Source organism: Vipera ursinii, assembly GCF_947247035.1.
Source record: "Vipera ursinii genome assembly, chromosome: 2".
Classification (NCBI taxonomy): Eukaryota; Metazoa; Chordata; class Lepidosauria; order Squamata; family Viperidae; genus Vipera; species Vipera ursinii.
The window spans coordinates 263,467,387-263,494,082 of NC_139513.1; the positions used below are offsets into that span (position 1 = coordinate 263,467,387).

At 34.9% G+C, this 26,696-nt stretch overlaps 1 protein-coding gene across 3 annotated transcripts in view; it reads right to left on the minus strand.

Moving 5' to 3' along the window:
- Positions 1-397: 397 nt before the first annotated feature.
- AP3B1 (adaptor related protein complex 3 subunit beta 1) overlaps positions 398-26,696 on the minus strand; it is a 167,582-nt gene continuing 141,283 nt past the window's right edge. For 2 of the 3 annotated variants that reach the window (XM_083353111.1, XM_083353112.1), the window contains exons 25-27: positions 23,949-24,046; positions 17,734-17,872; positions 398-2,040 (exon numbers count right to left, since the gene is read on the minus strand). In XM_083353111.1, coding sequence (XP_083209237.1) covers positions 1,887-2,040; positions 17,734-17,872; positions 23,949-24,046 — 391 coding nt within the window. In that variant the 3' untranslated portion in view covers positions 398-1,886. Of the gene's footprint in view, positions 2,041-10,330; positions 10,456-17,733; positions 17,873-23,948; positions 24,047-26,696 lie in introns of all 3 variants that reach the window. The other variant, XR_014491277.1, reaches the window with a different exon arrangement.

The window sequence follows — 26,696 nt, forward strand, 5'->3', positions numbered from 1 at the left end:
ATCATATAACCTAACTCTAAAGCAATAATTTTCAAATGGGAGCAAAATATAAAATTGGGCCTTAGCCAATGACACTGCCAAGAATGCAGTAGATCAGTGAATCGCCTGTAGTCTTTTCTTATATGTGAGGTATATCAATGATGGGTATGTGTCATGTTATGCATCCATAGTACAGAAATACCATGAGACTATGTTACTGAGTTTCTAGATTGCAGAGTACAGCCGATAAGTAAGAATGCATTTTAATTGGAAATTACTGGGGTTTTTAAAACTTCTGTGATTCTGATTTCTACAGAAACCTAATAAATTTCCCTCATATTTTAAATAGTAACACAGCCAACAGAAAAAAAATATTAGCCGCCTCAAGCTATATGAAGATAAGAAGCTAAAATAGCTCTTTACTGATGATCCGCTCAAGAAAAACATACTTAGATTTAGATTGCATCAGTTTTATATGTATTATCATGTTAATAATTGAAGTCCATAATGTTAATACTATTATCAATGCACTGTTCTCATATATCACAATCCTATCTCTATTGCAGCCACCATAAAATTTTCTAGATAAGTTCCAAGACCTTTTGTAACACCCTACAGAGTTGGGGTGGAAGTGGGACAGTGGCGAATGCACAAAATTTCTGTCCCCCTTTTTTTCTTCCTAGCTGTTTTCCCCCCAGCTTTTTTGTAGCAGAACATTCTGTCAAAAAAGTGACACTGGTTAGATAGGAATACATTAAAAAGGTGCATGTAGAGAATCAGTAAAAATCTACGTATCCAAAATTGAACAAATGAAATTTTTTTGGAAATCTAATACTGTTGGATTTCAGAAATAGAATTTATTAATTTTTTATTCATATGCTACAACTATAGGACTATTCTTTCACAAGGAATGTTAGCAACTTTGAAAAAAAAAACTATTAGAGCCTACATATTGACTGCAGGGTATTCCTTCTTTGGTAGGTTTCTGAAGGTTTCTTAAAAGTTTAATGTGACTACTTTGTGGTCCTCCCAAAACTTCTGAGGGTGCAAGTACAAGCACAAAAAGTAGTTTTGCTGGGATACCCAATGCAGTGATGGATTTCATGGCCAGAAAACTGCGAAGGCAGACTGTGAAGTAACTGCACCAACTTTTGAGCACTGCAGCTCTTTTTGTATGAAGTATCTGTAGTCTAGTGCTATTTTAGTAACACAACAAACTAGTAGTGTTTAAATCTATAGGACACACATACAAATCAGTTGGGGGTGTTATCCAATTCTCAAAAAAAGAAAAGAAAAACTCATTTATCATAATGCTACTTTATTATAATCTCAATGTTTAGGAGTTATGCCACCTACAGTAAGCAGATACAAATAAATGATTAATACTGCCTTAACCACTGGACAACAAACACTAAAAATGTTATTCCTTTCAAATGATACCCCCCCCCGCCCCCAAATTCCATATCAAAAACTTATCTCATGATGGATCATTTCAGTGATTTCCACAAACATTATTTAATTGTTCTAATTAAGCTGATTTTTTTCTACTAATTTTTCTAAGTCACTTTATCACTTTTTTCCCTGTCTTCACAGAAAATAGAAAAATCATAATAAAACTAGCAGAGTGAAGGGAAAATCAGGCTAAAGGAAAAATGTGTAAGTAACATTTAAAATTTAAAGGAGAGTAGCATGCGTATTTGGTTGGAAAGCAAGGGGAAGTGGAGCAAAATGCTTGTTTGTGTGATAGATATACACTGTAGCATTCTAAAACAGGAGACAAGAATGTCAAGAGTGTATTCTTCCCCCACCGCCAGATGGAAAGGCTATTATTGTAAATGAAAGGCAGCCGTAGTGGATGCCAGGCACTGTTGTGGTGTGCCAGATTCTGAAGTCCAGATGTAAGCTGGTTACCCCTGGGACAGGACAGGCTTCAGCTCTCGCAAAAGAATAGAGCCAATCACCGTCTTCTCCGTGTTGATGAAGAGCTGTGCTGTGGATCCTTCTTCCAGCTCCACTGTGACAAGCACAAGTGACCCACTGTGCACAGTTTTAGCCGCAAACCTAACAGATTAAAAACAAAACTGGTGAGTGGTTCCCTATAAAACTAACATAAAATGCAGGGTTTGTTTCAGTAATTAAAGGGGTGAAACTTCACAAGACTCCCATAGAATACAAAGCTTTACAAAAAGCCAAACCATTAACACTGCACAATGCAATATGAAAATAATATAATTTTGTATAATTGTATCTATATAATTTGCATAAAAAACTAAAAATTCTTAAAACCTAATAGTTCAGTTTAAATTTGGCCTAAAACAGCTTTACAGGGAACATAACTGATCTGAAGGTTAACTGTATTCATTCAGCAGTCAAAGTCTTATTAATATAATACACATGGTAATCAATAAAAGAAGGGTCTCTACAACATACACTCTTAAGCCCCCTCAAAGATTTGAACTTTCCAAATTAACAAATCTTTTCAGTTTTACATATTGGAACATTAAGTAGATTTCTAATGGCTTTGGCCAATAAAAGGAATCATGAGCTATAATCCTCTATTACTAAATTCCAAAACATGAAAAACCTACTCATTACATGGAATTAAAAGCAAAACTACTCTTTTAAGCACTGCAACTGATTGAAAAGCCATTTTAGGCACAATGAACTTCTGTCAATCCTGTTAATTCATTCTACATGCACAGCCAGACCCAAGAGACAGGATAGAAAGACATGGCAAGAGGCTACTTTTCAATGTTCACAAAGCAAACTACCCCCCTCTTCTCTGCTTGAAAAAAACAGGGAGAACCCAAGGCACAACAAAGTTGCTGCACATGGGCTTTTGAAAACACTAACAAGTATGGAGCAGGTCTGCGACCCACAGTGACCCCACTTTGCAGGGCCAATTCCCTCTCCCCTTTCTGAATGACACGTGTCTGAATCAGAGCCATCTGCCTCAATTTGCGCAACATCTTCAGCCACAATAGGACCCAGTTAGCCCTGACAACAGCTCACAATACATAAAAATAAAACTGCTGTGCTGACAGCACGCCATCAGCTATTCAAGAGCAAACCAACTGGTCAGTGTCTCATGTCTGACAATTAGCATGGGCCTTGCGCAGCGCCTCCTGGGCTCCTTAGGGATCTGTTTAATTACCATCAACATAAAAGTGGGAGTTTATCAGCAGATACTCAAAAAGCTTCACTCTAGACTTAATTAAAATATTAGCCTCTTCAGCAGGAAGCAGATTCTCTTTAAATGAAAAGTAATTTCTTTTTTAAAATATTAAGTATATCAGCATCAAAATCTTATAACACATTATACTAATTTAGGAAAATATAAGCCCTTCCTAACTGCACTCTTCATAGGTCAATGTATTTATTTTATTTAGATTAAATATACTATTTTCACTCTTCCGCATCTAAGAAGAAAAAAACATTCCTATCAAAGCAATGCCAACAGTGCCATTTAGTCTTTTCTTTTTCTTTCAGCAAAATGTTAAAATCTATGTTTCTCCCATCAATTTGGAAAGGGTGATAATTAAGTAAACAATACTCTTATTAATCTATTTCTTTATCATTTGTATCTTGGGACTATAGAAGCCGATTATGCCTGATTTCACATAATAAAAGCACCAGAACTGGGGGGGGGGGGGGCTCTCAAGGTTTTTCATAGCCTCAAGGTTCATTTTACTCTTGTTCTAGTCTAAACTGCAAGCGATGTAAAGTCAATGTTATTATAAAAGCAAACATAGCCCAAAGGCACAATGGGGTCAATTCTTGTCGGGTGCTTTTCGTGTCACTTCAGTAATTAGTTAAGAGAAAAACTCTTTGAAATAAATAGCTCTGAATCTCTTGGAAAAAGATTTTGTTCTAATAGTAAGAAATCCGTACCGTCCATCTTCAAAAAAGTATTAACTTCTCATGTGGCAGAGATTAATGCTGATATTATCGTATATCTAAGACAAGATAATATTGGAAGCACTTATGCAAGTCAGATGACTAGTAGTGTCTCACACAGCATTTTACTGTTAAGGACAAATCTATTTAAAAGGGTAAGCAAGGGGTTCACAAATATTATGGGTTGTGGGAAGTAAACATTACTTTAGTAAAATAACACCCAGACAACATTCAAAAACACTTGTGTAAGTTAAAAAAAACATACACAAACATGTTGAAAAACTAGTTACTGGAGAACACAATGGTTCTAAAATGATGGAAGTAGTCTACTTAGGAGACCAATATACAGCCTCATATACCCAAGGCATCTATACATAGACACTTCTCATCTATAACCTCACCAAGTTGCTCTGCAGCTTCCATAACCTCTATATACATTTGTTATTATTATTACATTTGTACACATTTTTCTTATAAGGGAAGGATATGCAACTTATATATGTTCAAGTCAAACACTTGAAATTATTAAATTATATAATTAAAAAACACTCCTTTGGATACTCCCATTAATTATACAAATCTGACAGGGATTATGAAAAGCAGCTTTTTTTGTTTTTATCTTCACTTACCAAATATCTATATGTATGTACAACAACCAAAGCTTATAAAGCGGATGGGGATGATGTTGTTTTTGAAGAGTACAGGTAGTCTTTCATTTATAACCACAATTAGGACTGGAATTTCCATTGCTAAGCAATGCAGTCATTAAGCGAGTTTTGCCTGTTTTTATGACCTTTTTTTACTTGTTAAGCGAATCACCATGGTAATTAAATGAATCATGGAGTTGTTAAGCAAATTCGGCTTTCACCATTGGCTCTTTCTCTTTTGCCACACACACACACACACACACACACACACACACACACACACACACACACCTTCCTTTATATTTTTATAAATAACTTAAGATGCCGAACATTTTGTCTTTTGGAAGCCCTCTGGGAAGGCTGTAAAGGTGATCATACGACCCCAGGATGCTTCAGCTATTGTAAATACATGCCAGTTGCTATGTGCTTGAATTCTGATCACATGACTGCTGCCCCAGTCATTAAGTGTGAGGACCAGTCATAACTCACTCCTTTCAGCACCACTGTAATTTTGAACAGCCATTAAATGAATGGTCATAAATCATAAGTTTCGAAATTAAAGGTTGATCATTTTAATGTATATTCATTTTGAAAAATAGATCTACACCTAAGAGAAATATGCCTGGTAACCTTCATAAAGAAAAAAAGCCCTTCAGATTATGTATGGTTACCCTCGTCCTTCAAAGGAAGCAATAAAATAATTTCTAATTACGAAAAACATTCCTGATTTTAAATTCTAAAGGAAAAAACTGCTGATTTTTTTTAACTAGTCCTATTCCCAATCTCTTCTTCACTCTTAAAATGAAGATAAAGATTTATAAGTTGGTCTAGAAATCACAATTTTCAGGATCAGAAGGCTACTACATTGTTCCTTTTATTTTAAAAAGATTTTAATTGTTTATTCACTTATTTAACTACTGGCCACAAAATATTTGCAACGCTTTTCAACTACATGCTACAAGTTCAATTTCTTCCTCATTTCAAATTAACCAGAAGCTGTTACAATATGCTAAAACTTTTTTCCTACTCTCTACATATAGCTTTCATTTATTGCCTGCTGAAGCAGACAGAATCCTATTAGTAAGAAAGACGATCACCAAAGGCCCAGCCCTAGCTGTATAAAAATAATTAGCCCAAAGTTGACAAATGAATAATCAAATTGTACAATGAATTAATCTTCCAATCCGAAATACGAGGGTAATCTTTGAGCACACATGAAAAGAATCTACAATCTTGTAACTGCTGTAAACCATAAACTTAGCATAAATCAGTCCAAAGTAATAAAAAAAATTTTCTTGTTCTTATCAGTAACATAAAGAGAGCTGTAAGTAATAAAGAAAAGTCACTTAGAAAGTAACTACATGGTGAAATAGAATTTATAGAACAATTAGTTTCTACAAATTAATATACTGTACATACCCAGCATTTTTTTTCTCCAGCTGTGCTTCAAACAAAATAAAGTCACAAAAGGCAGGCAGGCAGGCAAACCAGCCTCTCCTCAACCCCCTCTCCCCCACTTTTTTATATTGGAAGTTTCATAGTTATGTGTAGAAAAGTATGGTTGCAATTGTATTGTTTTGTTTCATTTTATTTTTCTCATAATGTAGTTACCACAATTCAAATCTCAAGCCAAGCCATAAGTATTATAGCTTGGGAAACAGAATGGCATTTGCAGTTATTTAATATTGAAAAACACCACAAAAAACCTCAATTTGATTTGTATCAACATTTAATAGTTATTCTGGCATTTAGTATGTTTCTTAGGTTATTATGACATTTTGTACTTTGAAAAAGAATTGGTTTTCCTGCAAAATTCAGTATTTCTGTGTTAAAAAAGGAAATTATAAACAGTACCATTGTCTAGTTCCCATTATTGAGAAGCAGCTGTAATAATCAAATTGTAAAATTGAGCTCTCAGACAGAAAGGTTAATTTTACACAAATAATCCATAGTAGTTTAAACATAAACCGGCTTGCAAATATGCTCTGCTTAGAGAATCAGTTGACAATAACATAGAAAAAAAAGGGATCCACTTATTTTGCACTTCCTAATTTCAGATATAAAAGCAGTGCTGCTCTCTAGTGGACACCAATCAGGATAGTTGCCTTACCTATCTTGATTCATCAAAAAATCCAAATAGCCCACAGGCAAGCTTAAAACTAATACACTATTTTTTAAAATGGAATTTTGGTTCCACATGACTCATAAATAGTAAAATTCTGCAGAGATAATCTTTGCACACAAATAGGAATATATTAAATTAAGATAATTTAATATTAAATCCAACATTAAAACATATTCCTATTAATAAGGACATGTACTACTTGCAAGACGAAGTTAAATAAGCACTCGATCATTAATCAGTCAGAAGACTACAGGATTTGATGGAATATTTAAATAAATATGGCAAGTAACAGAAGAACCAAACAGTGACAGCAAATTGGGAAGAATACAGTAGACAATAGATTAGAAATGACTACACACAGATACCAAAGTAGCATAGAAGAGAGACTTAACAGGATCCAATTTTATGCTGACAAAATAATCATCCAGTGTAGATTAGAGTCTTATATGAAAAGGGAGATGCCAAATATTCAAGCTGGTCTTAGAAAAAAGTGAGGAACAATTTTGTTTTATTATTTGCAAAAAAAAACATGTTAAGCCATACTTCCAAAGCTAAGTGCCTTTTCTATGGACTATGGAAAAAGGAATGATAGATGTCATTTACTTGCATATCTGAACTCATTTCACAGCAAATTGGAACTGGGGGTTGGGAATGGAGGGGTACTAATACTTTTTAACCAAATCTATATGCCACTAACCCAAACTCAGTAAGGTAGAAATGAAGGCCTTGGAAAACATATTGAGATGCTGTAACATGTCCATACCTAAAATATCAAAATTCTGCAAGCAATGGTTTTTAACCTATGAGTGTTTATGGAAGCAAAAATTGCCCTTTGAAACATGGTAGAAAGAATATTGACACCTTTGTATTTTGGTGATGGGGAAAAACTCCTAAATATTGTAGCTAGCTAAGCTCAAACTGTCATATTTTGGACTCACAATAATAAGAACTAGCTGTTTTAGAACAGCTGGTAAAGCTAAAAGAAAAGAAGATGACAATGGCCAGTATCAAGGCAGATGGAGTCAATTACAGTGGTGTTGTATGCACCATTGCAGACCTGACAATAGGTCAAATCTTGGAGAAGATACTGTATATCTGTGTGGTTGCTAAGAGTTGATAATGACTTGATAGCACATAATAAATAAATCAGTTAAATTCAATACCTAGGCATAAAGCCTCTCACATTCCATAACCTAAGCCCACCTCTGAAACTCAGGAAAAATATTCCATCACTTTAGAATAATCATTAATTTCTCTATTGACAGGATTGGGGATAGGTTCATTTATATGGATACATACGTATATACTTCAGTGCCTTTATTTTTACATTGGAAAGACATTCAGAGTATTTTTTAAGGACTAACGACAACCATATCCTGGAGGAATGGAAGGCTATGAGTTTTAAACTGGATGGTTATTAATTGCCTAGGGAAAAGTGTTTGAAAATCAATATTGACATTGAAAGTCAAATATATATAAATACAGTAAGAAAAACTGATATCATATTAAGTGTGAAGCTGAGTGTCATAATGAAAAATTGTTTTGTGAATACATTTTGTTGTGCAAAATCTTCAACAATTTTAAAACTAAAATTTACATTTTTGATCAAGCCCAGGGATGTGAATTTAATGGCTAAAATTAGTCATTAATACACTAGAGGCTGGAAGATTTGGTTTTCAAAGCATTATTTAAATTCTAGAATAGTCAACTAGTGGTTGCTAAAACAAACAATTCTCTGGATTGTAAAATGTAATCTCTTTTATGCCAATTGGGGACATCCGCAAATGGATGTTGGTCAGTAGCAGCTGCACACTTAGAATTCTGAGACTCTTCATAACTTCATAAGCATCACAAACATGTCACAGAACAAGAGTTTGCAATTATTCCCTATGCTGTGTGCAATTATTCCTATTACTCACAAAACTGTGAATCTTCAAAAATACTGAATTGGCCCATTATCATCTTTAGACTTTATCCGCACTCAACGATATAAGGCAGAAAATTTTCTAGTGCTTAATTTTTATATAGGAAATTGTATGTTTCACACTGTTCATTACTAACAATAAGAGATGCTATTTCAAATATAGTATTAGCCAAGCTTGCTAGTTGGAGAGTTTAATCATTTCCCCCCAAGTGGTTATCTCTAGCGAGTATGTGAGAAAAAATATGTATAGTACTTATATTTACTATAAAAACAACACAAAAAATTATGAATGTTTATCAGGAATAATATATTATACAAATTTAAAAAAACTAAAAATCATATAATATTCTAAGTATTTTAAGAGGATTGTTTTGTTCATTGTGGACAGAAAAGAAAGTGTTCTTACATGAAATGTTTTGTGCAGATAAGCCTAATTTGCATAAGAAGGATTTCCAGGAAATTTTCCAATTCAATTTTTTCAGAAAATAATGGAAACATAGTGATGTGCATTATCAGCTGATTATGAATGTGATTGCATTGCTCATAAACAAAGTTTCATATTATAACAATGCTTTGCCATCAAGAAGTAGTAGCATTCTAACTATATAATTGATGATTTAATAAGATGTAATTTCTTGCAGGTAGAAAAAAGTAATTGGTAATTTTGGTAGTATCATTTCTCCAAAAGCATATTTATTTCATGTCTGCTTCCCATGAAATTATGGTTAAGAGTTCATACAACACAAATACCAAATGGCTATAATTAGAATTATGAACTGGCCCAGCATACACACAAATTTACACATATTTTAAATCTATATGACTGCAATGAATATGCAACTTTCATGCTGTTAAATGACAGACATGAAGCACTACTTATGACTATTTTTTACTTCTCAATCATCCATATGGGATATAATTTAAAATAATAGTCTTAAATGTACACTGGAAATCAATTGGAATTTTAATAAAAAATATTTTCATTAAAAGAAAAATGTTCAAAAATGACATTATCTTTATTGGTGACAGATATTAATTACCTTTATTAAATTGTAATAATTTCCAGTATAGTAATTATATATTCCACAAGATAATATTACCAACCTTACTACTGATAGTATAAGGCAACATCACTCTAGCTTTATACTGAATTAGAGAAAAGATATAAATGATTTAATTATTTTTGGTAAGTTACATGAATCGAAAGGTACCCATTTCTAGATTTATTTTTTTATTCATTCATTCATTCCTGATACCTTACAATACCTACTAGTACTTGTCCCTAACATATGAAACAAGCTTCAGCAATAAGCTGCAACTGAACTGCAGAGACAACCAATGTACAATAATTTCTTAAAATATCAAAATTGAGCATATTTAATGTAAAAATTGTAAATGTTGTTGCCTGAGACAAGCATATTTAGTGAACACCCAAAACTTCCATGTTGTATGCAGCAAAACAACTGAAACAAAAGTTCAAGCCATCTAAGTGGAAATTAAATAAAATAAAAATTTTGGTAGTAGTTGAAGATGCCATGAGTGTTCATTAGTATACTGAATGCTTTTTTCTAGATGGACATTTATTTTTTCTTTATTATTATATTTTTCTTACTTTTCAAAATATAAGCAGCCCAGAGTTGTCTGAGTTGGAAAATCTCTAAATTTAATAAAGAAACTGAAATGTTGCTAGATGATTCCATTTCAGAATGCACACAGGAATTAGATGATTTGTTTGCATGCCTCTGCAAGCAAGTGTACCTGTTTGGTAAACTCTTAAGCCTGTGTTGTTCTAGCTTTTCATTCTCCTGCTGCCATGGATTGTAGAATCCGGACATTTGTTATCATTCCAGAGCAGGAGATCTCAAAGTGTGGAGTCACAATACCTGTGTCAGATACAACAGGGGAGGTGAGGGTTCATTTTTTATAAAGTTATTCAGGCTTTGTAGACTAAGTCAAATTTCTGGTGTTTGAAAACAGAAAATGATTTCAAAGGAACAAAGACAATAGGGACCGCCTGATTTGAAACTGTATTTTGCAGCTTAGTTGGGATGAAAGAGTGAGTTTTGTTGAGAAATAAAAGAATTTTAGAATTAGAAGCGCACAATTTGAAACTTGGATGGCATGGTTTTCTATGGTATAATATTAAGGTTAATGAAGATTTTACAAATCATTTTCTTTTCTTTCCCTTTCCTTTACTATTTTGTTTTTTAAATATTATTCTTTATTACTTTCATTTTCAAGATTTTGTTAAAATGTCTTAAATAAGAATTATGGTAAGCGAAAGAAAAAAACATTTTAAAAATGCAATCTAGCAATACTATGGAAAGTATGCTGTCAAGAAAGCATAATAAAAGCTACATCTAGCTTTTCTTGCCAAATCCCAATTAAATCCTTAGTTTTATTGGGGGGACTGTTGGGAGAGGCAGATATAAGCAAATTCATATATCATTTTATATGGCAAAATTTGAGAATCCCTGTATTAGAAGATGAAACTTTTCTACTATGTATGTAATTGGGGTTACTGTGGCAAGGTTATTTACTTTCACTTCCACAAAGCTTTTGACAAAATTCCACAACAAAAGTACCTGAATAAATATAAACTGTCCTAGGATAACAAAAGTTCTCTTAAAGAGCACATTACAAAACAGAAAGCACCGTAAAAGGTCATTTTTCACAATGGAATACTGTATTGTATGGTAAACAAGTCAGATATCACAAGGATGTGATTATTAACTTGTTTATATTCTGGAGATGTGGGTGAGAATTGCCAGCTTTGCAGCTGACAACAAATCAAGATGATAAGGGAAAATACAGCTGTATGCATTAGAAGTGGCAACAAAGTCATGACACAGTTCACAGAGAAGTCTAACCCAGTGAAGATTATCCATGGAATCACAGTTCAAATATTAAAAGCTACAACCTGACAAATGTTTATTGCACAATAAAACTATTTTTCTTCCATGGTGATAGCTGAAAATCATATATTTTTCCAGTTAATAAAAAGTGAATTTTAACTATAACAGATACAATTGTAGTGAAATTATAAAATAAACAAAAATATATTTTCCCTTATGCCATCATTTTGCTGAACACCTAATTCCCATAGTACTATCATCTAAGTATATTTACCCATGTAGTATAGCTGCATTACCTTCTCATCTGTTCTACTACCTTCTCTTATTGGTATCATTATTATGATTATTACTTTGCTGTTTTGCATGTACAGTGAGAGTTTATGCACAGGAAACAAATTCCTTGTGTGTCTAATCACACTTGGCCAATAATGTATTCTATTCTATATATACTGTGCAATAATATACATTCCAACATTCTTTGATTTAATCTAATATATAAATTAAAATGTTGCCATAAAGAATATGTTTAGTATAGTATTTGTTTGCACCAATAGGAGGAATATTTAAATGTATTTTTAAAAATAAAATGTGTGTCTGTATACATTTGTTTTCATAGTAAGCACAATATTCTCAATAAGCATGCATAAAATTCAGAACAGTAAGAGAGGATTTCCTCATCCTGCCCAAAAACTGTAAAAAAAAGTTGCAAAAATATATAGAGAACTTCCAAAAAGAATTACACTGAAAGATGTTATATTACAAAAACATCTGCTTAGCCCTGAAACACAAGAGTGAATGAGAAAGAAACTCAAGGCTGGCCCACCTTGATTCTCTTGGATATGAGAGGGAGAAAAAAGGGAAAGTCAGCCAGACTTTCAAGATTCTGTTATTGAGTTTCCTTAAAAATGGAGGCTTCAAAAGGATTGAGAAAATAGCAGCTGCTTGCTGAATAACACATGGCTGCTATGAGGTTTTCTCTGTAGGAAACCTGAGCCTCTCATCGGCTGGGTGCATCTCTCAGAAGCTGCAAAAAACAGGTAAGTTAGGTGTAGCTAGGCCTTAGACCAAGTCCTTTAAGTCCTGGGTAGCTGAATGGCTTTGGGGGCGGGGGGGGGGGAAGCAAGCCTAAAGCTTGTGAGCTGCACCAGTAGCCTTGTCAGCTGGCCTGGTTTAGAAAACAAACTGAAAGCCTGCAGGGACCTGATGGGGATGGGGGAGGGAAGCAGGCCCAAGGCTTGCAGGAACTTGGATGAGTGGGGAAAAAAGCATGAATGTCTCATGGATCCCTTGTAAGGCCTGAGGCAGACAAGCATTATGGCTGCCCAAGCATAATAGGCAGGCTCCATTATGGTTGTAACCCAAGGACTACTGGTGTCACAAAAGGCCGATTGTATCTTCTCATTCTCATCAGGCCTTAGAAATGTCTCAATCGAAGTGGAAAAACTCTGTACATGTCTTCTGTTTGATTATCTGTATAATCATAAGCCGTAAGCTATAAAAGGGTATCAAAGTGCTAACATGAATTTAGTAGCCTATGGGAAAATTTATCTGCATACAGTGCGGATGGCAAACTAGACACACAGTTTGTTCATTTCCAATTGGTTCTTCCTGAAATCCACAATAGTAAAAAGAAACCAAATGTTACTTACTGTGTTGTCTGAACCAGACAGCTGGCTAGTTGTATTCCTTATAACTCTACAGTGAGGGGAAAAATTATTTGATCCCCTGCTGATTTTGTACATTTGCCCTCCTATTGGTGCAAACAAATACTATACTAAACGCATAGTAAAGAAATTATCAGTCTATAATTTTAATGGTTTATTTTAAGTGAGAGACACAATAACAAAAAAATCCAGAAAAATGCATTTCAAAAAAGTTATACATTGATTTCCATTTTAATGAATGAAATAAATATTTGATCCCCTATCAATCAGCAAGATTTCTGGCTCCCAGGTGTCTTTTATAGGGTAACAAACTGATATTAGGAGCACTCTCTTAAAGTGCTTGTTACCTATATAAGACACCTGTCCACAAAAGCAATCAATCAGATTCCAAACTCTTCATCATGGCCAAGACCAAATACCTATCCAAGGATGTCAGGGACAAGATTGTCGACCTACACAAGACTGGAATGGGCTACAAGACTATTGCCAAGCAGCTTGGTGAGAAGATGACAATAGTTGATGTGATTATTCGTAAATGGAAGAAACACAAATTAACTGTCAATCTCCCTCAGACTGCAGCTCCATGCAAGATCTCACCTTGTGGAGTTTCAATGATCATGAGAATGGTGAGGAATCAGCCCAGAACTACATGGGAGGAGCTTGTCAATGATCTCAAGGCAGCTGGGACCATAGCCACCAAGAAAACAATTGATAACACACTACACTGTGAAGGACTGAAATTCTGCAGCACCTGCAAGGTCCCCCTGCTCAAGAAAGCACATGTACAGGCCCTGAAGTTTGCCAATGAACATCTGAATGATTCCGAGGAGAATTGGGTGAAAGTGTTGTGGTCAGATGAGACCAAAATCGAGCTCTTTGGCATCAACTCAACTCGCCGTGTTTGGAGGAAGAGGTGAGATGCTGCCTATGACCCCAAAAATACCATCCCCACCGTCAAACATGGAGGTGGAAACTTTATTCTTGGGGTTGTTTTTCTGCTAAGGGGACAGGACAACTTCACCGCATCAAAGGGACGATGGACAGGGCCATGTAATGTCAAATCTTGGGTGAGAACCTCCTTCCCTCAGCCAGGGCATTGAAAATGGGTCGTGGATGGGTACTCCAACACACAGCCAAGGCAACAAAGAAGTGGCTCAAGAAGAAGCACATTAAGGTCCTGGAGTGGCCTAGCCAGTCTCCAGACCTTAATCCCATAGAAAATCTGTGGAGGGAGCTGAAGGTTTGAGCTGCCAAATGTCAGCCTCGAAACCTGGAGAGGATCTGCAAAGAGGAGTGGGACTTGTCATAAAAGGGCCAAGTTTGAAGACCCCTGTATTAAGTCATGTTTTGTGAAGAGGTCAAATATGTATGTCACTCATTAAAATGCAAATCAATTTATAACTTTCTTGAAATGCGTTTTTCTGGATTTTTTGTTGTTATTCTGTCTTTCACTGTTAAAATAAACCTACCGTTGTTCATGGTGTATGAACCATGTTTTGCAAAGCATATAATGAATCATAATATGATTTCTCAGTTCAGAAGTCTCACAGGTGAAACTATTTGTTTATTTGGGAGAGAACAGAGAAGCAGGAGCCAGATACACAGGCACATCACTCATTCACAGTGATCACTAAAACGGAGCTGTTTGAGCGAGGTGAAGAAATTTTATATATACAACTACCGTGATTCACTTAACAACGGTGACAAAAAAGGTCATAACATGGGGAAAATGTTACTTAACAACTGTCTTGCTTAGCAATGGAAATTTTGGGCTCAGTTATGGTTGTAAGTTAAGGACTACATATATTCATAATTGTATTTCCCTATAACATTATGGTGAAAATCAAAAGAACTATTGTAGTGATTCCTTGACCACTGAATGCATTGATAGGATGATACAGCAAATGAGAACCAAGCCTGCTATGCTATGTTATGCCATGCCATGCTATGCTAATATTAATACAGTACAGTATAGTATAGTATAATTAATGTTTATAATAATATAATATGACATAACAACATATTTGCATATTTGATTAAGATAAAAGCAATCATTTTTATGGGGAAGGAGTTCAGCAAAAGCAAAGGTTGAAAATATTAGTAAAATGCTCAACTCATACATAAATAGACCATTGCAATATTTTTTTCTTTCATAATGCTCCATTTTTCATCACAAACACAAGGACAAGAAAAGAATCTTATTTTAGAAGCTTTATTTTGCATTCAACTGCACAATTTGTCAAACTTGATAATAAAACCAAGTATAGTTTTTAAAGTGATTATTGAATGCTTTAAAATAGAAATTGAGTTTTAATTCATTCGTATTATTGAAAAGTGAAAAAATGTTTCTGTCTAATTCTCTAAAATGGGAGCTGTTTGTTATATTGAGAAGTTAGCAAGCATAGGTATTTATTGTTCGAAATTTGGTATGTGCCATAAGTTTGAAAGTTCAGAAAATGTATGCACAATGAATTTTACAGCTTTTCAAATACAATAAAATAAAATGTAAATTTTAGTGTAAATTTACATGTAAATCACATGTAAATAATGTTCAGCTAATTCTATTAAAATAGCACTAGAAAAGACATATAATTTCAGCTTACTGATGAAGGCTGGAAGTTTCCTATAGCAGGGGTCCCCAACCTCTGGTCCGTGGACCAGTATCGGGCCACAGCATATCAGCAACCAGGCCGCACAAACAAGCAAAGACCCATCGGCAAGACGCAGGCAGCACACAACCACGCACCCTCTGGTCCACGGAAAAACTATTTTCCATGGAACCGGTCCTTGGTGCCCAAAAGGTTGGGGGCCTCTGTCTTTCAGTATAACTACTTAGAATTTGGCCAAGTAAATACTATTGTCAGTTAATAGCACACCAGTGTCTTCTTTTGTTATTATTATTATGGTTTGTCACACAGTTGGCCTGATGTTTAGACTGGATTTGGCATTTTAGCCATGTATCGAGTCCTTCCCAAGGACCTGGGATAGACAGATATTGTTTGATGGTGTTAATGATATTGTTGCAGGATGTAATTATGATGATGATTATTAAACATTTACCTTAAAATATGAACATTAAGATAAGGTTCATATTCGATGTTGGTAAAATTATAGTGTTTCCCTTTTAAAGGCTGTATCACATGCTGTTTTTTCAGTCCAGAAATGAATTTCAAACTGTGTAATGCTAATGTTAGATGTTAGAATACAACTCATTATTTTAAAAAAATACACCCATTCTCAAAGAAATCTTCCAACAATGCTCAATCAATTGTAATGAATATTTCTACTTAAGGCAAGAATCTGTTTAACAAACTTCTCACACCCTGTAGTTAGCTTTTCTTCATCCTTTTTTCTTACACCTTCATGAGAATATTTTTGTCACAGATCCTAAATTACTCAGTACTCTTCCCTTGTTTCAGCTTATTTTTCAAGGTCTCACTTATTACAGTTGGCTTCCCCTTAAGCATTTGTTTCTTCTATATTTTCTTTCCTAAGATGCCCTTGCTTCTTCTTGACTTCCCTGTCACTATCAAATATTTTCTATGCCTTCCAATGTCATACTCATCCATTCTTCATTCCAGCTCAGCTTTAACATTATTTCCAGAGTTACATAACTTTCTATTTTTCTATTCAATTATTTAGTAAAACCTTTAGAATGTAAAAACAAATAATTTGGTAGCACCAAAAGACTAACAAATCTTTTATACTTAATCAGTTTTCATCTTGAGTTGCAACAGTAATATATCTGCTTGAAATTCAGGTTAATGCTTAATAATCTGATGGGCTGGTTTGTAATAAAGAACAGTTTTTGCTACAGCAAATTTACTTAAGTTATTACAACAGACTATCATTCTGAAAACCTATATATTTCTAAAGTTTAGAAAATGATAACCTTTTTTCTATTAATACCTAATTATATAAAGAAAATAGCTGATGCACTCTATAGCTTTGTTATTTAATCCTGTAGCGATATGAACTGTATTTATTAAATTTAACAAAGGCAGTTAATTTGCACGGCCTGTGCAATATTTTCTTTTAATCCTGTTTTTCTGTACATTGATGAGTACTGATTTCTTATTTTATCCAGTAATGCATTCATAAGGATACAGAAAGTCCCTCATAAACATAAAAAGTGTCATTAAGAAGTTTAAAAATAGGAGCCAAATATGATAGGAGCAGATAACAATTATTTAGTAATTCTGAAATAATAGTTATCATTAAGGGAAAATTAAGCAAATACCACAAATCTATTAGAAATGACACAGTGGTACAAATTCCCAATATGAGTGTGACTTTTTTGCCATTTTCCACATCTTACTCCTAAGTGTTATAACTGTTTAGGAATATGTCTTATAGTGTAGTGGTTAAACTGGAAGTACAGACAATTTACGTACCATTCCCTCAGATTTTTATATATATTCACACACATGTGGAATGTTATTTATAAATAGATTGCTGGAGTTAATTGGGATATTGCTAAAAGATATTATTGCTATAATTAAAAATGGGCATTCACAAGTAATAAATCAATATCATTTAAGTGTGCTAGAGACCAAACCTGACTTTGAATGAAACATTAAGTAGCTGTCTATTGATATATAAAATTTCTATATTAAACTTTACAGATTTACACAGAAATTACCTGTGCACATTATCTTCACCACAAGGAACTCCACCAAGGTTTGCTATGCTTGTTACCTTCTGCTGTATCATAAGACGGGTAGTATTCTGTGGTGCCACAGAGATTGTAGCGGATACTTCATTCATACCAGTCAGCCTTCCTGAAACAGTGAAAGCTGAGTATTAATGCAATTAATATTAAAGACAATGTACAGCACCTGAGAATGCACTAGGTTTTTATTAAAAGTTTAACTCTTCTTTTTAAGGGGATTTTGCTATAATTTTTAAGAATACAGTACACAAAACACAACCAATTATTCCTGTTATTCAAATTTCAATTGCATGAAGTAAAGTACTTTTTTGATAATTTCTCTGCAGCTGACAATAAGATATTGAGTGGCAACTGACAAAATAGCTAAGTTTTCCACCTCTACAAAGCTTGAACAACATTTAGCTCTTTCAATTACACCAAAAGAATGAATGCATTATTCTGAATACTTCCCTTAAATGTCTACTTAAAAAGTGTACATGTAAAGGACAAGACACTGGATTTGAAGCCAGTGCAAGAAACAAAATAAAGAGACTCTCTGTCTCAAGTGTATCACATGAAACCTCACTACTGATTTGTGAAAACTCTTGCCAGTAATAGCTAATGTGTCATAGACTTTTACTGCAGACAGAACTGAGACACATCTCTCTCTGCTCACTGGGATCATAAGGAAAGAACAAGCACATTCAAGTCCCATCTCAAAGTCCATTCAGGCACGGCTAAATGATAGACAGAAAACAATAAAGGTTAGTGCTAGAAGAAAAATACATTTAGGAGTATTTAACATGTTTAATTTGCTTTAATATCAAAGAGGGTTTTTTTCCTTTTAAGCCAAATGTTTCACTCAAGAAAATATTAACATTATCCAGCTTTTTTAAAAACAGAAAATTTAGTTAGAACTATATGTTCTGTTGCAGATATTTAAAATTTGGCATTAGCAAAATGCTTTGAAAAAATACAGAAGCCTTCTGAGGCTGCTTTTAAGCAAAAGCAGAGGACTGAGATAACATTGTTGAGAGATGTGTGTACTCATTAAGGATTTAAACCTTCTCCATTAAGCTCTATTGAAGAGCAAATGCTGAATAAATGAATGCAACTATGTTTATGTTAAAAGCCTGTTTTCCGTACCATGTAATTAAGGGAAATATTGTATAAAGCCAGTACTTTTGTCAAGCTCCTGTAAATGGAAAGATGGATAGCACTCAGAGAAGTGAATGCATTGCTTCATATTTAACCTTAACACTCTTGTCATTAATGGTTTCTCTAACTTGTTCTGTAAAGACAAGGTACTGCTCCATTGAAGTAAAATTTAAAAAAATCAACTAAACCATGCTTTTCAGAACAGAAGATTCATTATCATTGACTAATGTATTGGCATAAAGCAAAGTAACATCCTATCAAGTAAGGCACACATTCAATCTGCCTTACCACTACCACCACCCCCTTTATTTTTAACTCATGCTGTTTTATTGTTATAGGCAATTTGTACCACTCAGCATGACAGTGTAAACTGAATCAAGATTAATTTACATGCAAAAGAACACTTAGCATGGTAAGCAAATGTATTGTCTCGATTGCTGAGGTGGAAAAGAACCTGAAAAGAAAAAAGGTGCTCTAATTAAGGGGCATCAAATATGATTGCTTGTGGTAGTTAAAGGCCAGAAAATAGGGAATGCCTGACCATTTAAAGAATTAGCACTTTGCTTGTTAGAGAGACAGAAAATGTTGTAAGCATAAATCTTGATAAAAATCAAGCATAAATTTTGTGGATTTTCTTTTCTCTTTTTAAAGATACACAGCCTTAATATATATATAAATGAAATCTATTGCCTGCACTTGGACCACAATAGAAAGTTTTAAAAATCCAAAAAAGAAACTGTAGCTGAAAAGAATTAAGATTTCAAAAATAAAATATCTGCAGATCTTGTATCTCATTATAACTATGTATAATAAAGGCATTCCTAATGAACAATCAAGCAAATTAAATTGTAGCATAATGCTGGAAACACAAAGGTTGTAGGATTTTTAGTAACTTTGACATTATAAAAAATGCTAACATAATATTACAATCATTGACAGAGATTAGAACCTTTGGCTTCTTCCTAAATAATTCTGGGTATTTAAGGAAAACAGCACCTCTGTGAAGCGTGGTAGCCTACCATATTACAGAAAGAATTAGCACTGGAATTATTAAATGATTTGCATCAATAAATACTGCTCAATATTGGAAATTGGAAGCATAAGCTAAAGGGCAGACATAATTTAAAATGATTATGGAGAGCAAAATCAGACAAATTTTAGCTGCTGCTTCAAACTATGTTAGAAGGGAAGGGGTAGCACAAAAACGCCAATCAAGTACAGCATGTGCACCAATACCCCTTGCCACCTTTTCGGGCTGCTTAAAAATCTTAAGCAGGAATATCAGCATTCATCATACACCTTATACTGCAAATATTTTTGTTTATTTTGTTGTAAAAATAATTCCAAAAGTTATTATTATTTTAAGAAATCTTGTTATTTCAAAACATATTTTAGAAATGAATAACTATGAAATGAAGACCTTCAAAAAAGAAAGAAAGAAAAACTTTAAAATCACTCTATATTGATTTCATTATTATTCTTGGAAGGCCTTTTACTATAAAAGACTATGAGAAATTAGGAGAATCGTATCTGAGAGTTATACTGCAAATACATGCAAATTTAATCAGATGCTATTGATAGGAATAGGGATTATTTTTAAGTAGATGCAATATATACTGGATTTCACTATTAGTAGTGGTTGAGTTTGTATATCACATTAAGCCATTGCTTATTTAATTACAGTTTATTGAATACAGCACAATGGGCTAGCTTGTTGCAGCAACAAACTAAACAGAAACCCATCATATCATTTTATGTGATAGTGTGCTATGGGAACTTATCAGAGAGCTAGAAGTAGACTGCATATTTTATATGTCTTCCTTTCCATGTAAGCCTCTACAATTCCTTGAAATGCTGCACAAAGGTTGGAGAGAAATGCTAAATGGGATGTCTTTGGTATGAGAAGCTGGGATGTCCTTCTATTCATGGAAGGCTTCCTTCCCCCTGGGGAAACCTATGAGCAGAAAACCCTTGAGCAAGATACCTCTATTTGATTTTATGTTTCCTGCATCATAATATGAACATACTCATTTAGAAGGCATCCCTGATATTATACAATATTTGGGGGATTTCAGCTGCAGGAAGTCTGCCTTTCCAGGTCTGTCTGCATCAGCCAAATCTGGATACAATCTGATTTAATAGCCCCGCTTAAGAATTCCCTTTTCTATACTTTCTCAATAGCTTCTTAATCTTATTTATAAAACAAATAAAGCTAAGAATGAAGACTTTTATTATTATGAATTTTATCAAATAGCTGAAACATTTAACTTTTAACCCTCACTTTTTTTAAACTAGACGTAAATTTCACAGCACCAGTCCTACATCAAAGAATGAATTCAGGAAGACGGAAAGAGTCATACTGAAATGTCAAGAGGCTTCCATGGATTTACAAATACTTCATATAAACAAATTTTCAAATAGCTTATTCAGAGTAGCCTTTCTGCTCTATTAAACATAGCAAACAACTGCCAGATGTATTCAGACAAATAATCAACAACATCAGAAGTAAAATGGCAGAAGAAAAAGGAATTTTGGCAACAACTCCATAGAGGGCCACAGCTATTCTCAAAGTGCACTTTTTCTATGCACTCTTGGTTCTGAATGGCCAGCCATGGGGGGAAAAAGCTCTCAGTCACATTTAAGCATAGAAAACTCAATCAAACACCAGGCAAGCAAGCACACAATAAGAATGGGAGAGGGACAGAGTACAATATTCCATTTTGCTTAAAACTACACTGCTGGAAAGCTATTTGAGACTATAAAGGAAATTGTTCACAAAAAATATGAGAAAATTCAAAGGCTCACTCACCTTGGTTACTGGGCTCATGTAAAGTAGGCTTTAGGCCAGCAAGAAGTAAGAAAATTAATAGTTATCAACAAATTGAAAAAAGAAATTAATGGCCTTCTTTTTAATATCAGATGTCAACTGCATGAAAATAATCTAACTCAGACATGTCAAACACAAGGCACGGGGGGGCGGATCCGGCCCGTGAAGTGGTTTCATGTGGCCCACGAAGCCATCCTGGAAACAGTGAGGAAATGGCCCCCGCTGCCTTGGCCCCAGCCCAGGCCAGCTGGGAGCCAATGTACAATTTCGTGGTGGCCATCTATGCTGAAACGTATTCAATCTTAGCTCCACAAGGCCGTCTGGAAACAGCGAGGGACCGGCCCCTGCCGTATTGGCCCTGCCTCCTGGGCACGCGCTGGGGAGGTATCACTGTTTGTGAGGAATGAAGAAATGCACCATCATCTGGGCCAGCACATGTCCCTGCCTACTTTGTGCAGGCTAGGGGCCGGGCAGCATTGCGCTTCTCTTCAGATTCATGCTACCCGGCTCAGTCTCTTAGCACAGTGAGGAGAGCACCCCGCTGCCTGACAAAACTGGGCAGGCTGGGGGCTGGGCAGCATTGCACAGGTAACATCGACTCATGCTGTTCATAGCATCCCCTCCCCCAGAGCCCACCAAGCTGGATATGTGAAGTAGGCAAGGGCCATGTGCTGGCCACTTCCAGGCGATGGTGCATTTCTTCATTCCTCACGAAGGATGACACTTTCCCAGCTGCGTTTCTTGCCTGTTTTTCTCCCTCCCTCATCTCAAATATTTTCCCACCACTCGAAGGAAGGAAGGAAGGAAGGAAAGAAGGAAGGAAAGAAGGAAGGAAGGAAGGAAGGAAGGAAGGAAGGAAGGAAGGAAGGAGAGGGAGGGAGGGTCTAAGGGAAGTCCTGCCTTAGTCCTTCCCTGCTGCTTTTTCACCATCCCCTTGTCCCCTCCTCTTGGCCTATGCTTCCTATTGCTAAGGAAGCTTTGGATACAAAGCCAGGTCTCCTCACATGGAGAGGGAGTGGGCCTCCCTCTTGACTTTGCCTCGTACCCATCATGAGCAACCTGGCTAAGGAGAGCAAGCACAGCAGCAGCAGCCTTGAGGAGGTAAGTGCAGCTGGGCGCCCCCTTGGGGAAGTGGGGCTGGGCTTAGTGCCATGGGTGTTTGAGGGCTAGGCTGGGCATTTGACCTCCGCCCCACCATCCAGCCCCCCCACCGCATGGCCTGAGAGGAACAGTGAGGCTCCTCCAGTGGACCATGCCTTGGCACTTGCCCTGGCCCCATCTCCTTCTGCTAGAGACCCTCAGATCTGTCCCACTCCTTCCTAGGCCCCCATAGGCACCCTTGACGGGAATGATGTAGAGCTGGCCATGCCCACCCAGTAGGCCACACGCACTCCAGCCATGCCCACCCAATAGGCCACACCCACCTTGGCCACACCAACCTAGCCCCCCGAGGGCAACCGCAATGCTGATGCGGCCCTCGATGAAATAGAGTTTGACACCTTGATCTAACTGAAATAACTGCTGAGTTATTATTTCAAACCACTGAATGCAAGAAGGAAAAACATGTACAGTATTATTCTGATGTACTTTGCTTCTTTAATAAAAACACACATTTTTGTTTTTTTGGGGGGTAATGCGATATACTAAACTGGAATAATTGAATATTTGAGCGTATAACCTCAAATAAGCCATTTAAAGAAGCATATGAAATATGGAACAGCTGATAGAACCTGTCTGACCATGTTTGCCAATGGAAACTAAGCAGGGTGAAGTCTGGTTAATATTTGGATGGAGAACTACCAGAAAATACTAGTGCTTTTAGGGTAGACAGAGAAACTGAAAAACATTCCAGTGAGAAATTATTTCTGCACAAGAGAAAGCTGTATGGACATTTTGTCAGAAGCAGAGCTCAATTCAGAGGAACATTTTTTTTAATACAAAAGAGGTCTTTATATTTTAGGCATAATGAAGAGGTCTGCCTTAATACCATTTTTTTGTATTTGCAGTGAAATCACCACATGGTAGAAAGAGGGAAAAGGAGAAATGCTTGTCCAAGAAGACACTTCAGGCATTATGAAGTTTTTGATGACAGGGCTATATAATCTCATAGCTGATTACTGGAAATATGCCATGTGAAACACTAGAACTGGAGATGTCTGGGATGCTTACAATATTTTACAGTGAGATAATTTATTTATATAATTTTAAATTTATTTCTCACCTCTTTCTTTCCTGAAGTCCTTTTCTGTCATAGTTACTGGTAAAAGTAACTCTCCAACTGGAGGCTGAATATTAACACTGAACTGATCATCCTTTGTACTGTGGGGAGGGAAAAATCAACAAGTGAGACACATTTTTTAAAAAAGAAAATATAAACTGATTGTTTTCCGCAACTAAAAATAAGTTTACTCTTACCAGAATACAGAGGAGAAGAAAGAGAAAAGCTCATTTTAATTGTCAGCATAGTTTTTATTTATTATGTTCATTTTCTTTTTATCACTGGTTAGGTAGTCCCAAAGGTGCTTTTTCAAAAGGCATGTATATTTTATTTTTTGTCAAAGAAGTTTATTAGTTTCTCATCCAAGAAACATCCCCAGCATTTAGTCAGAACTGAGGATGCTTCTTGGATGAGAAGCAAAACATCTTTGAGAAAAAACAAAGAAAATCCAGTTGCCTTTTGAAAAAGCACCTCTGGGACAACCATGGCCTGGATGACTGAGAATCTTCATAGACACTGGTTTACCTAATTTGTTTAGGTTTTATTACTCATCACTTTAATAATCCTTTGGCATAAGGTTCCTTTTTTTAGCTACTACAGAACAAAGTTAAAATATAGGGTTTAAAAGCAGTCCAAAAAGTACAACTGTCTCCTGTAATGGTAAATTGTATTCAAAACACAAGGCAAGGCAGAAAAATGTTATGAATCCAGCAGTGTACTAATGACAAAATGGCAAGATGGAAATGAAGTTTGGTTACTTTTCCTAGTAATTTTTAAAATCAATTTCCCTCTGTATTGCTAACAATGGAATATAAACCAAAGGTGTAGTAGAAAATGTTTGGATCCTGAGGATTCAATACCACACTAATTTTCCCATGCTATGTTTTTCAATCTTCCTTGCTTTCCCTATCTAATATGGATATTTCTAAAAGGTCCTTCAGAAAATTCAAATACAAGTAGAACAATCAGGTACTGTATTACATTTTTCCTTCTTAGATTAGATTCAGAGACTCTCTCTGAACTTGAAGAAAAAAAATCAGGTGCATCTTAAGGTTCCTCACAACGACCCCATGCCTGTAGATTAAGTCACTGTACAGCTTCACTTGTTAAATAATTAAAAGAAAAATATAAGGTGAAAATAAGAGTGAGGAGGCACTATGAGAAGAGTGGAGAAACAAACAAAACAGTCTACAATACACATGAGAGAGAGAGCAAAGGAAATATTTTCGTTAATCTCACAAAATGGACCAATAAATACTTCAAATGTTAAAACTGTTAATTGTAAAGACAGTTCATGACTTTCTCTGTTTCATGGTTTATGTGCCTGGGAACCTGGAAATTCAGGCATGTGTTTATAAAATTAAGGGTCCACATGGTTGAATCAGAAAACATTAACAATTTAGCGCTCAGGATGAAAAAAGCACACCTGAGAAGCAAGATAAAATATAAATCAAACACAGTAACACTAATTCTGCAAATATAGTGGTCTCCAATAATAATAAAAAATGAAGACTCGTTCAAGCTGCACTGGTGATTGTATGGAAGTGTTCATATAGCATCATGACAAGTATAAGAAACTGATTTGCTTTCTTCTGCCTTTTTTTTAAAAAATCTTTTTTTATACAAGTTTTATTGATTTTTTTAATATTTATATATACATGTATTTGTGAAGCAATATGGTGGTTGGGTAGTCAAAATAACAAATAACAAGTTGTAAATAGTTCTGGTTACATCAACAAGGATTTCCTCTCTGATTCCCTTGGTTATCATGTAGTCAAAATAGTCAAGTTAATACACTTCTAGTTGTACCTAGTCAATTAAAAAAAATTTCAATATATTTTCACTAATACATATCAATATCTTGTTTTTAAATTTTATCTAATTACAATAAAATATTCTAAAATAGCCTATAGTATACAAAAGAAAGTTTAATTTTTGGGTAACCCACAATTCCCTATTTCAATAAAGAATAATTCTCGTCTACAAAACTTACATTGTTCGTTACAAAACATTCTTATGTTTTACCATTAAAGTCTAGTTTTCATCTTAACAAATCACCAATTATTAGAAGTATATTTTTTATCTTAGCCATTCAACAATTATTTTATATATGTCTTTTATATATAAAATTCTAGACTCTATAATATAGTTCAAAAGTAACAACTAATATATTCTATAAGTCATCTTAACCGTACATCAATTGTTAAAATACTATCTTTTGATATATCATTCCTATTTCTATAATATAGTTCAAAATTATATTCTAAAAGCTTACGTTTGTTTTCCCTTACAGATCTAAAAGCTAAATGTAAAATCAGTTATATTTTTTAGAGATTTCCCTTAATCCATTGAAAGGTATTTTTATACTCTATCTTTAGGAATCCCAAAACAAAAATAAGTTCAGTTTTTTAAATCTAACTCTTGCCTTCCTTTTGTGCCAATCAGGCTTCCCTCTTGGCATCTTTAAATTCTCAAATGTATCTTCCTTTCTTCCTATAGCCCTTATTTGAATCCAGGGAATGTATCCAAATGTCAATTTTGCAAGGAAAATGTCCCCTTTGTAGCCATTGTAGTTTTGCTTTGATAGTTCAGTTTTTGATGATTGATGTAATGTAGTTGTCATTAGATCAGTCAAGTCTTTTTGTTCTTCCAATTCTATCTGGGTTAGGTAGAAAGTAGTAGCTGGTATTATGGTTGTCCTTTGATTAGTTGAATTCTCAATATAATGTATTTGAAGGCCCTTAGTGTATT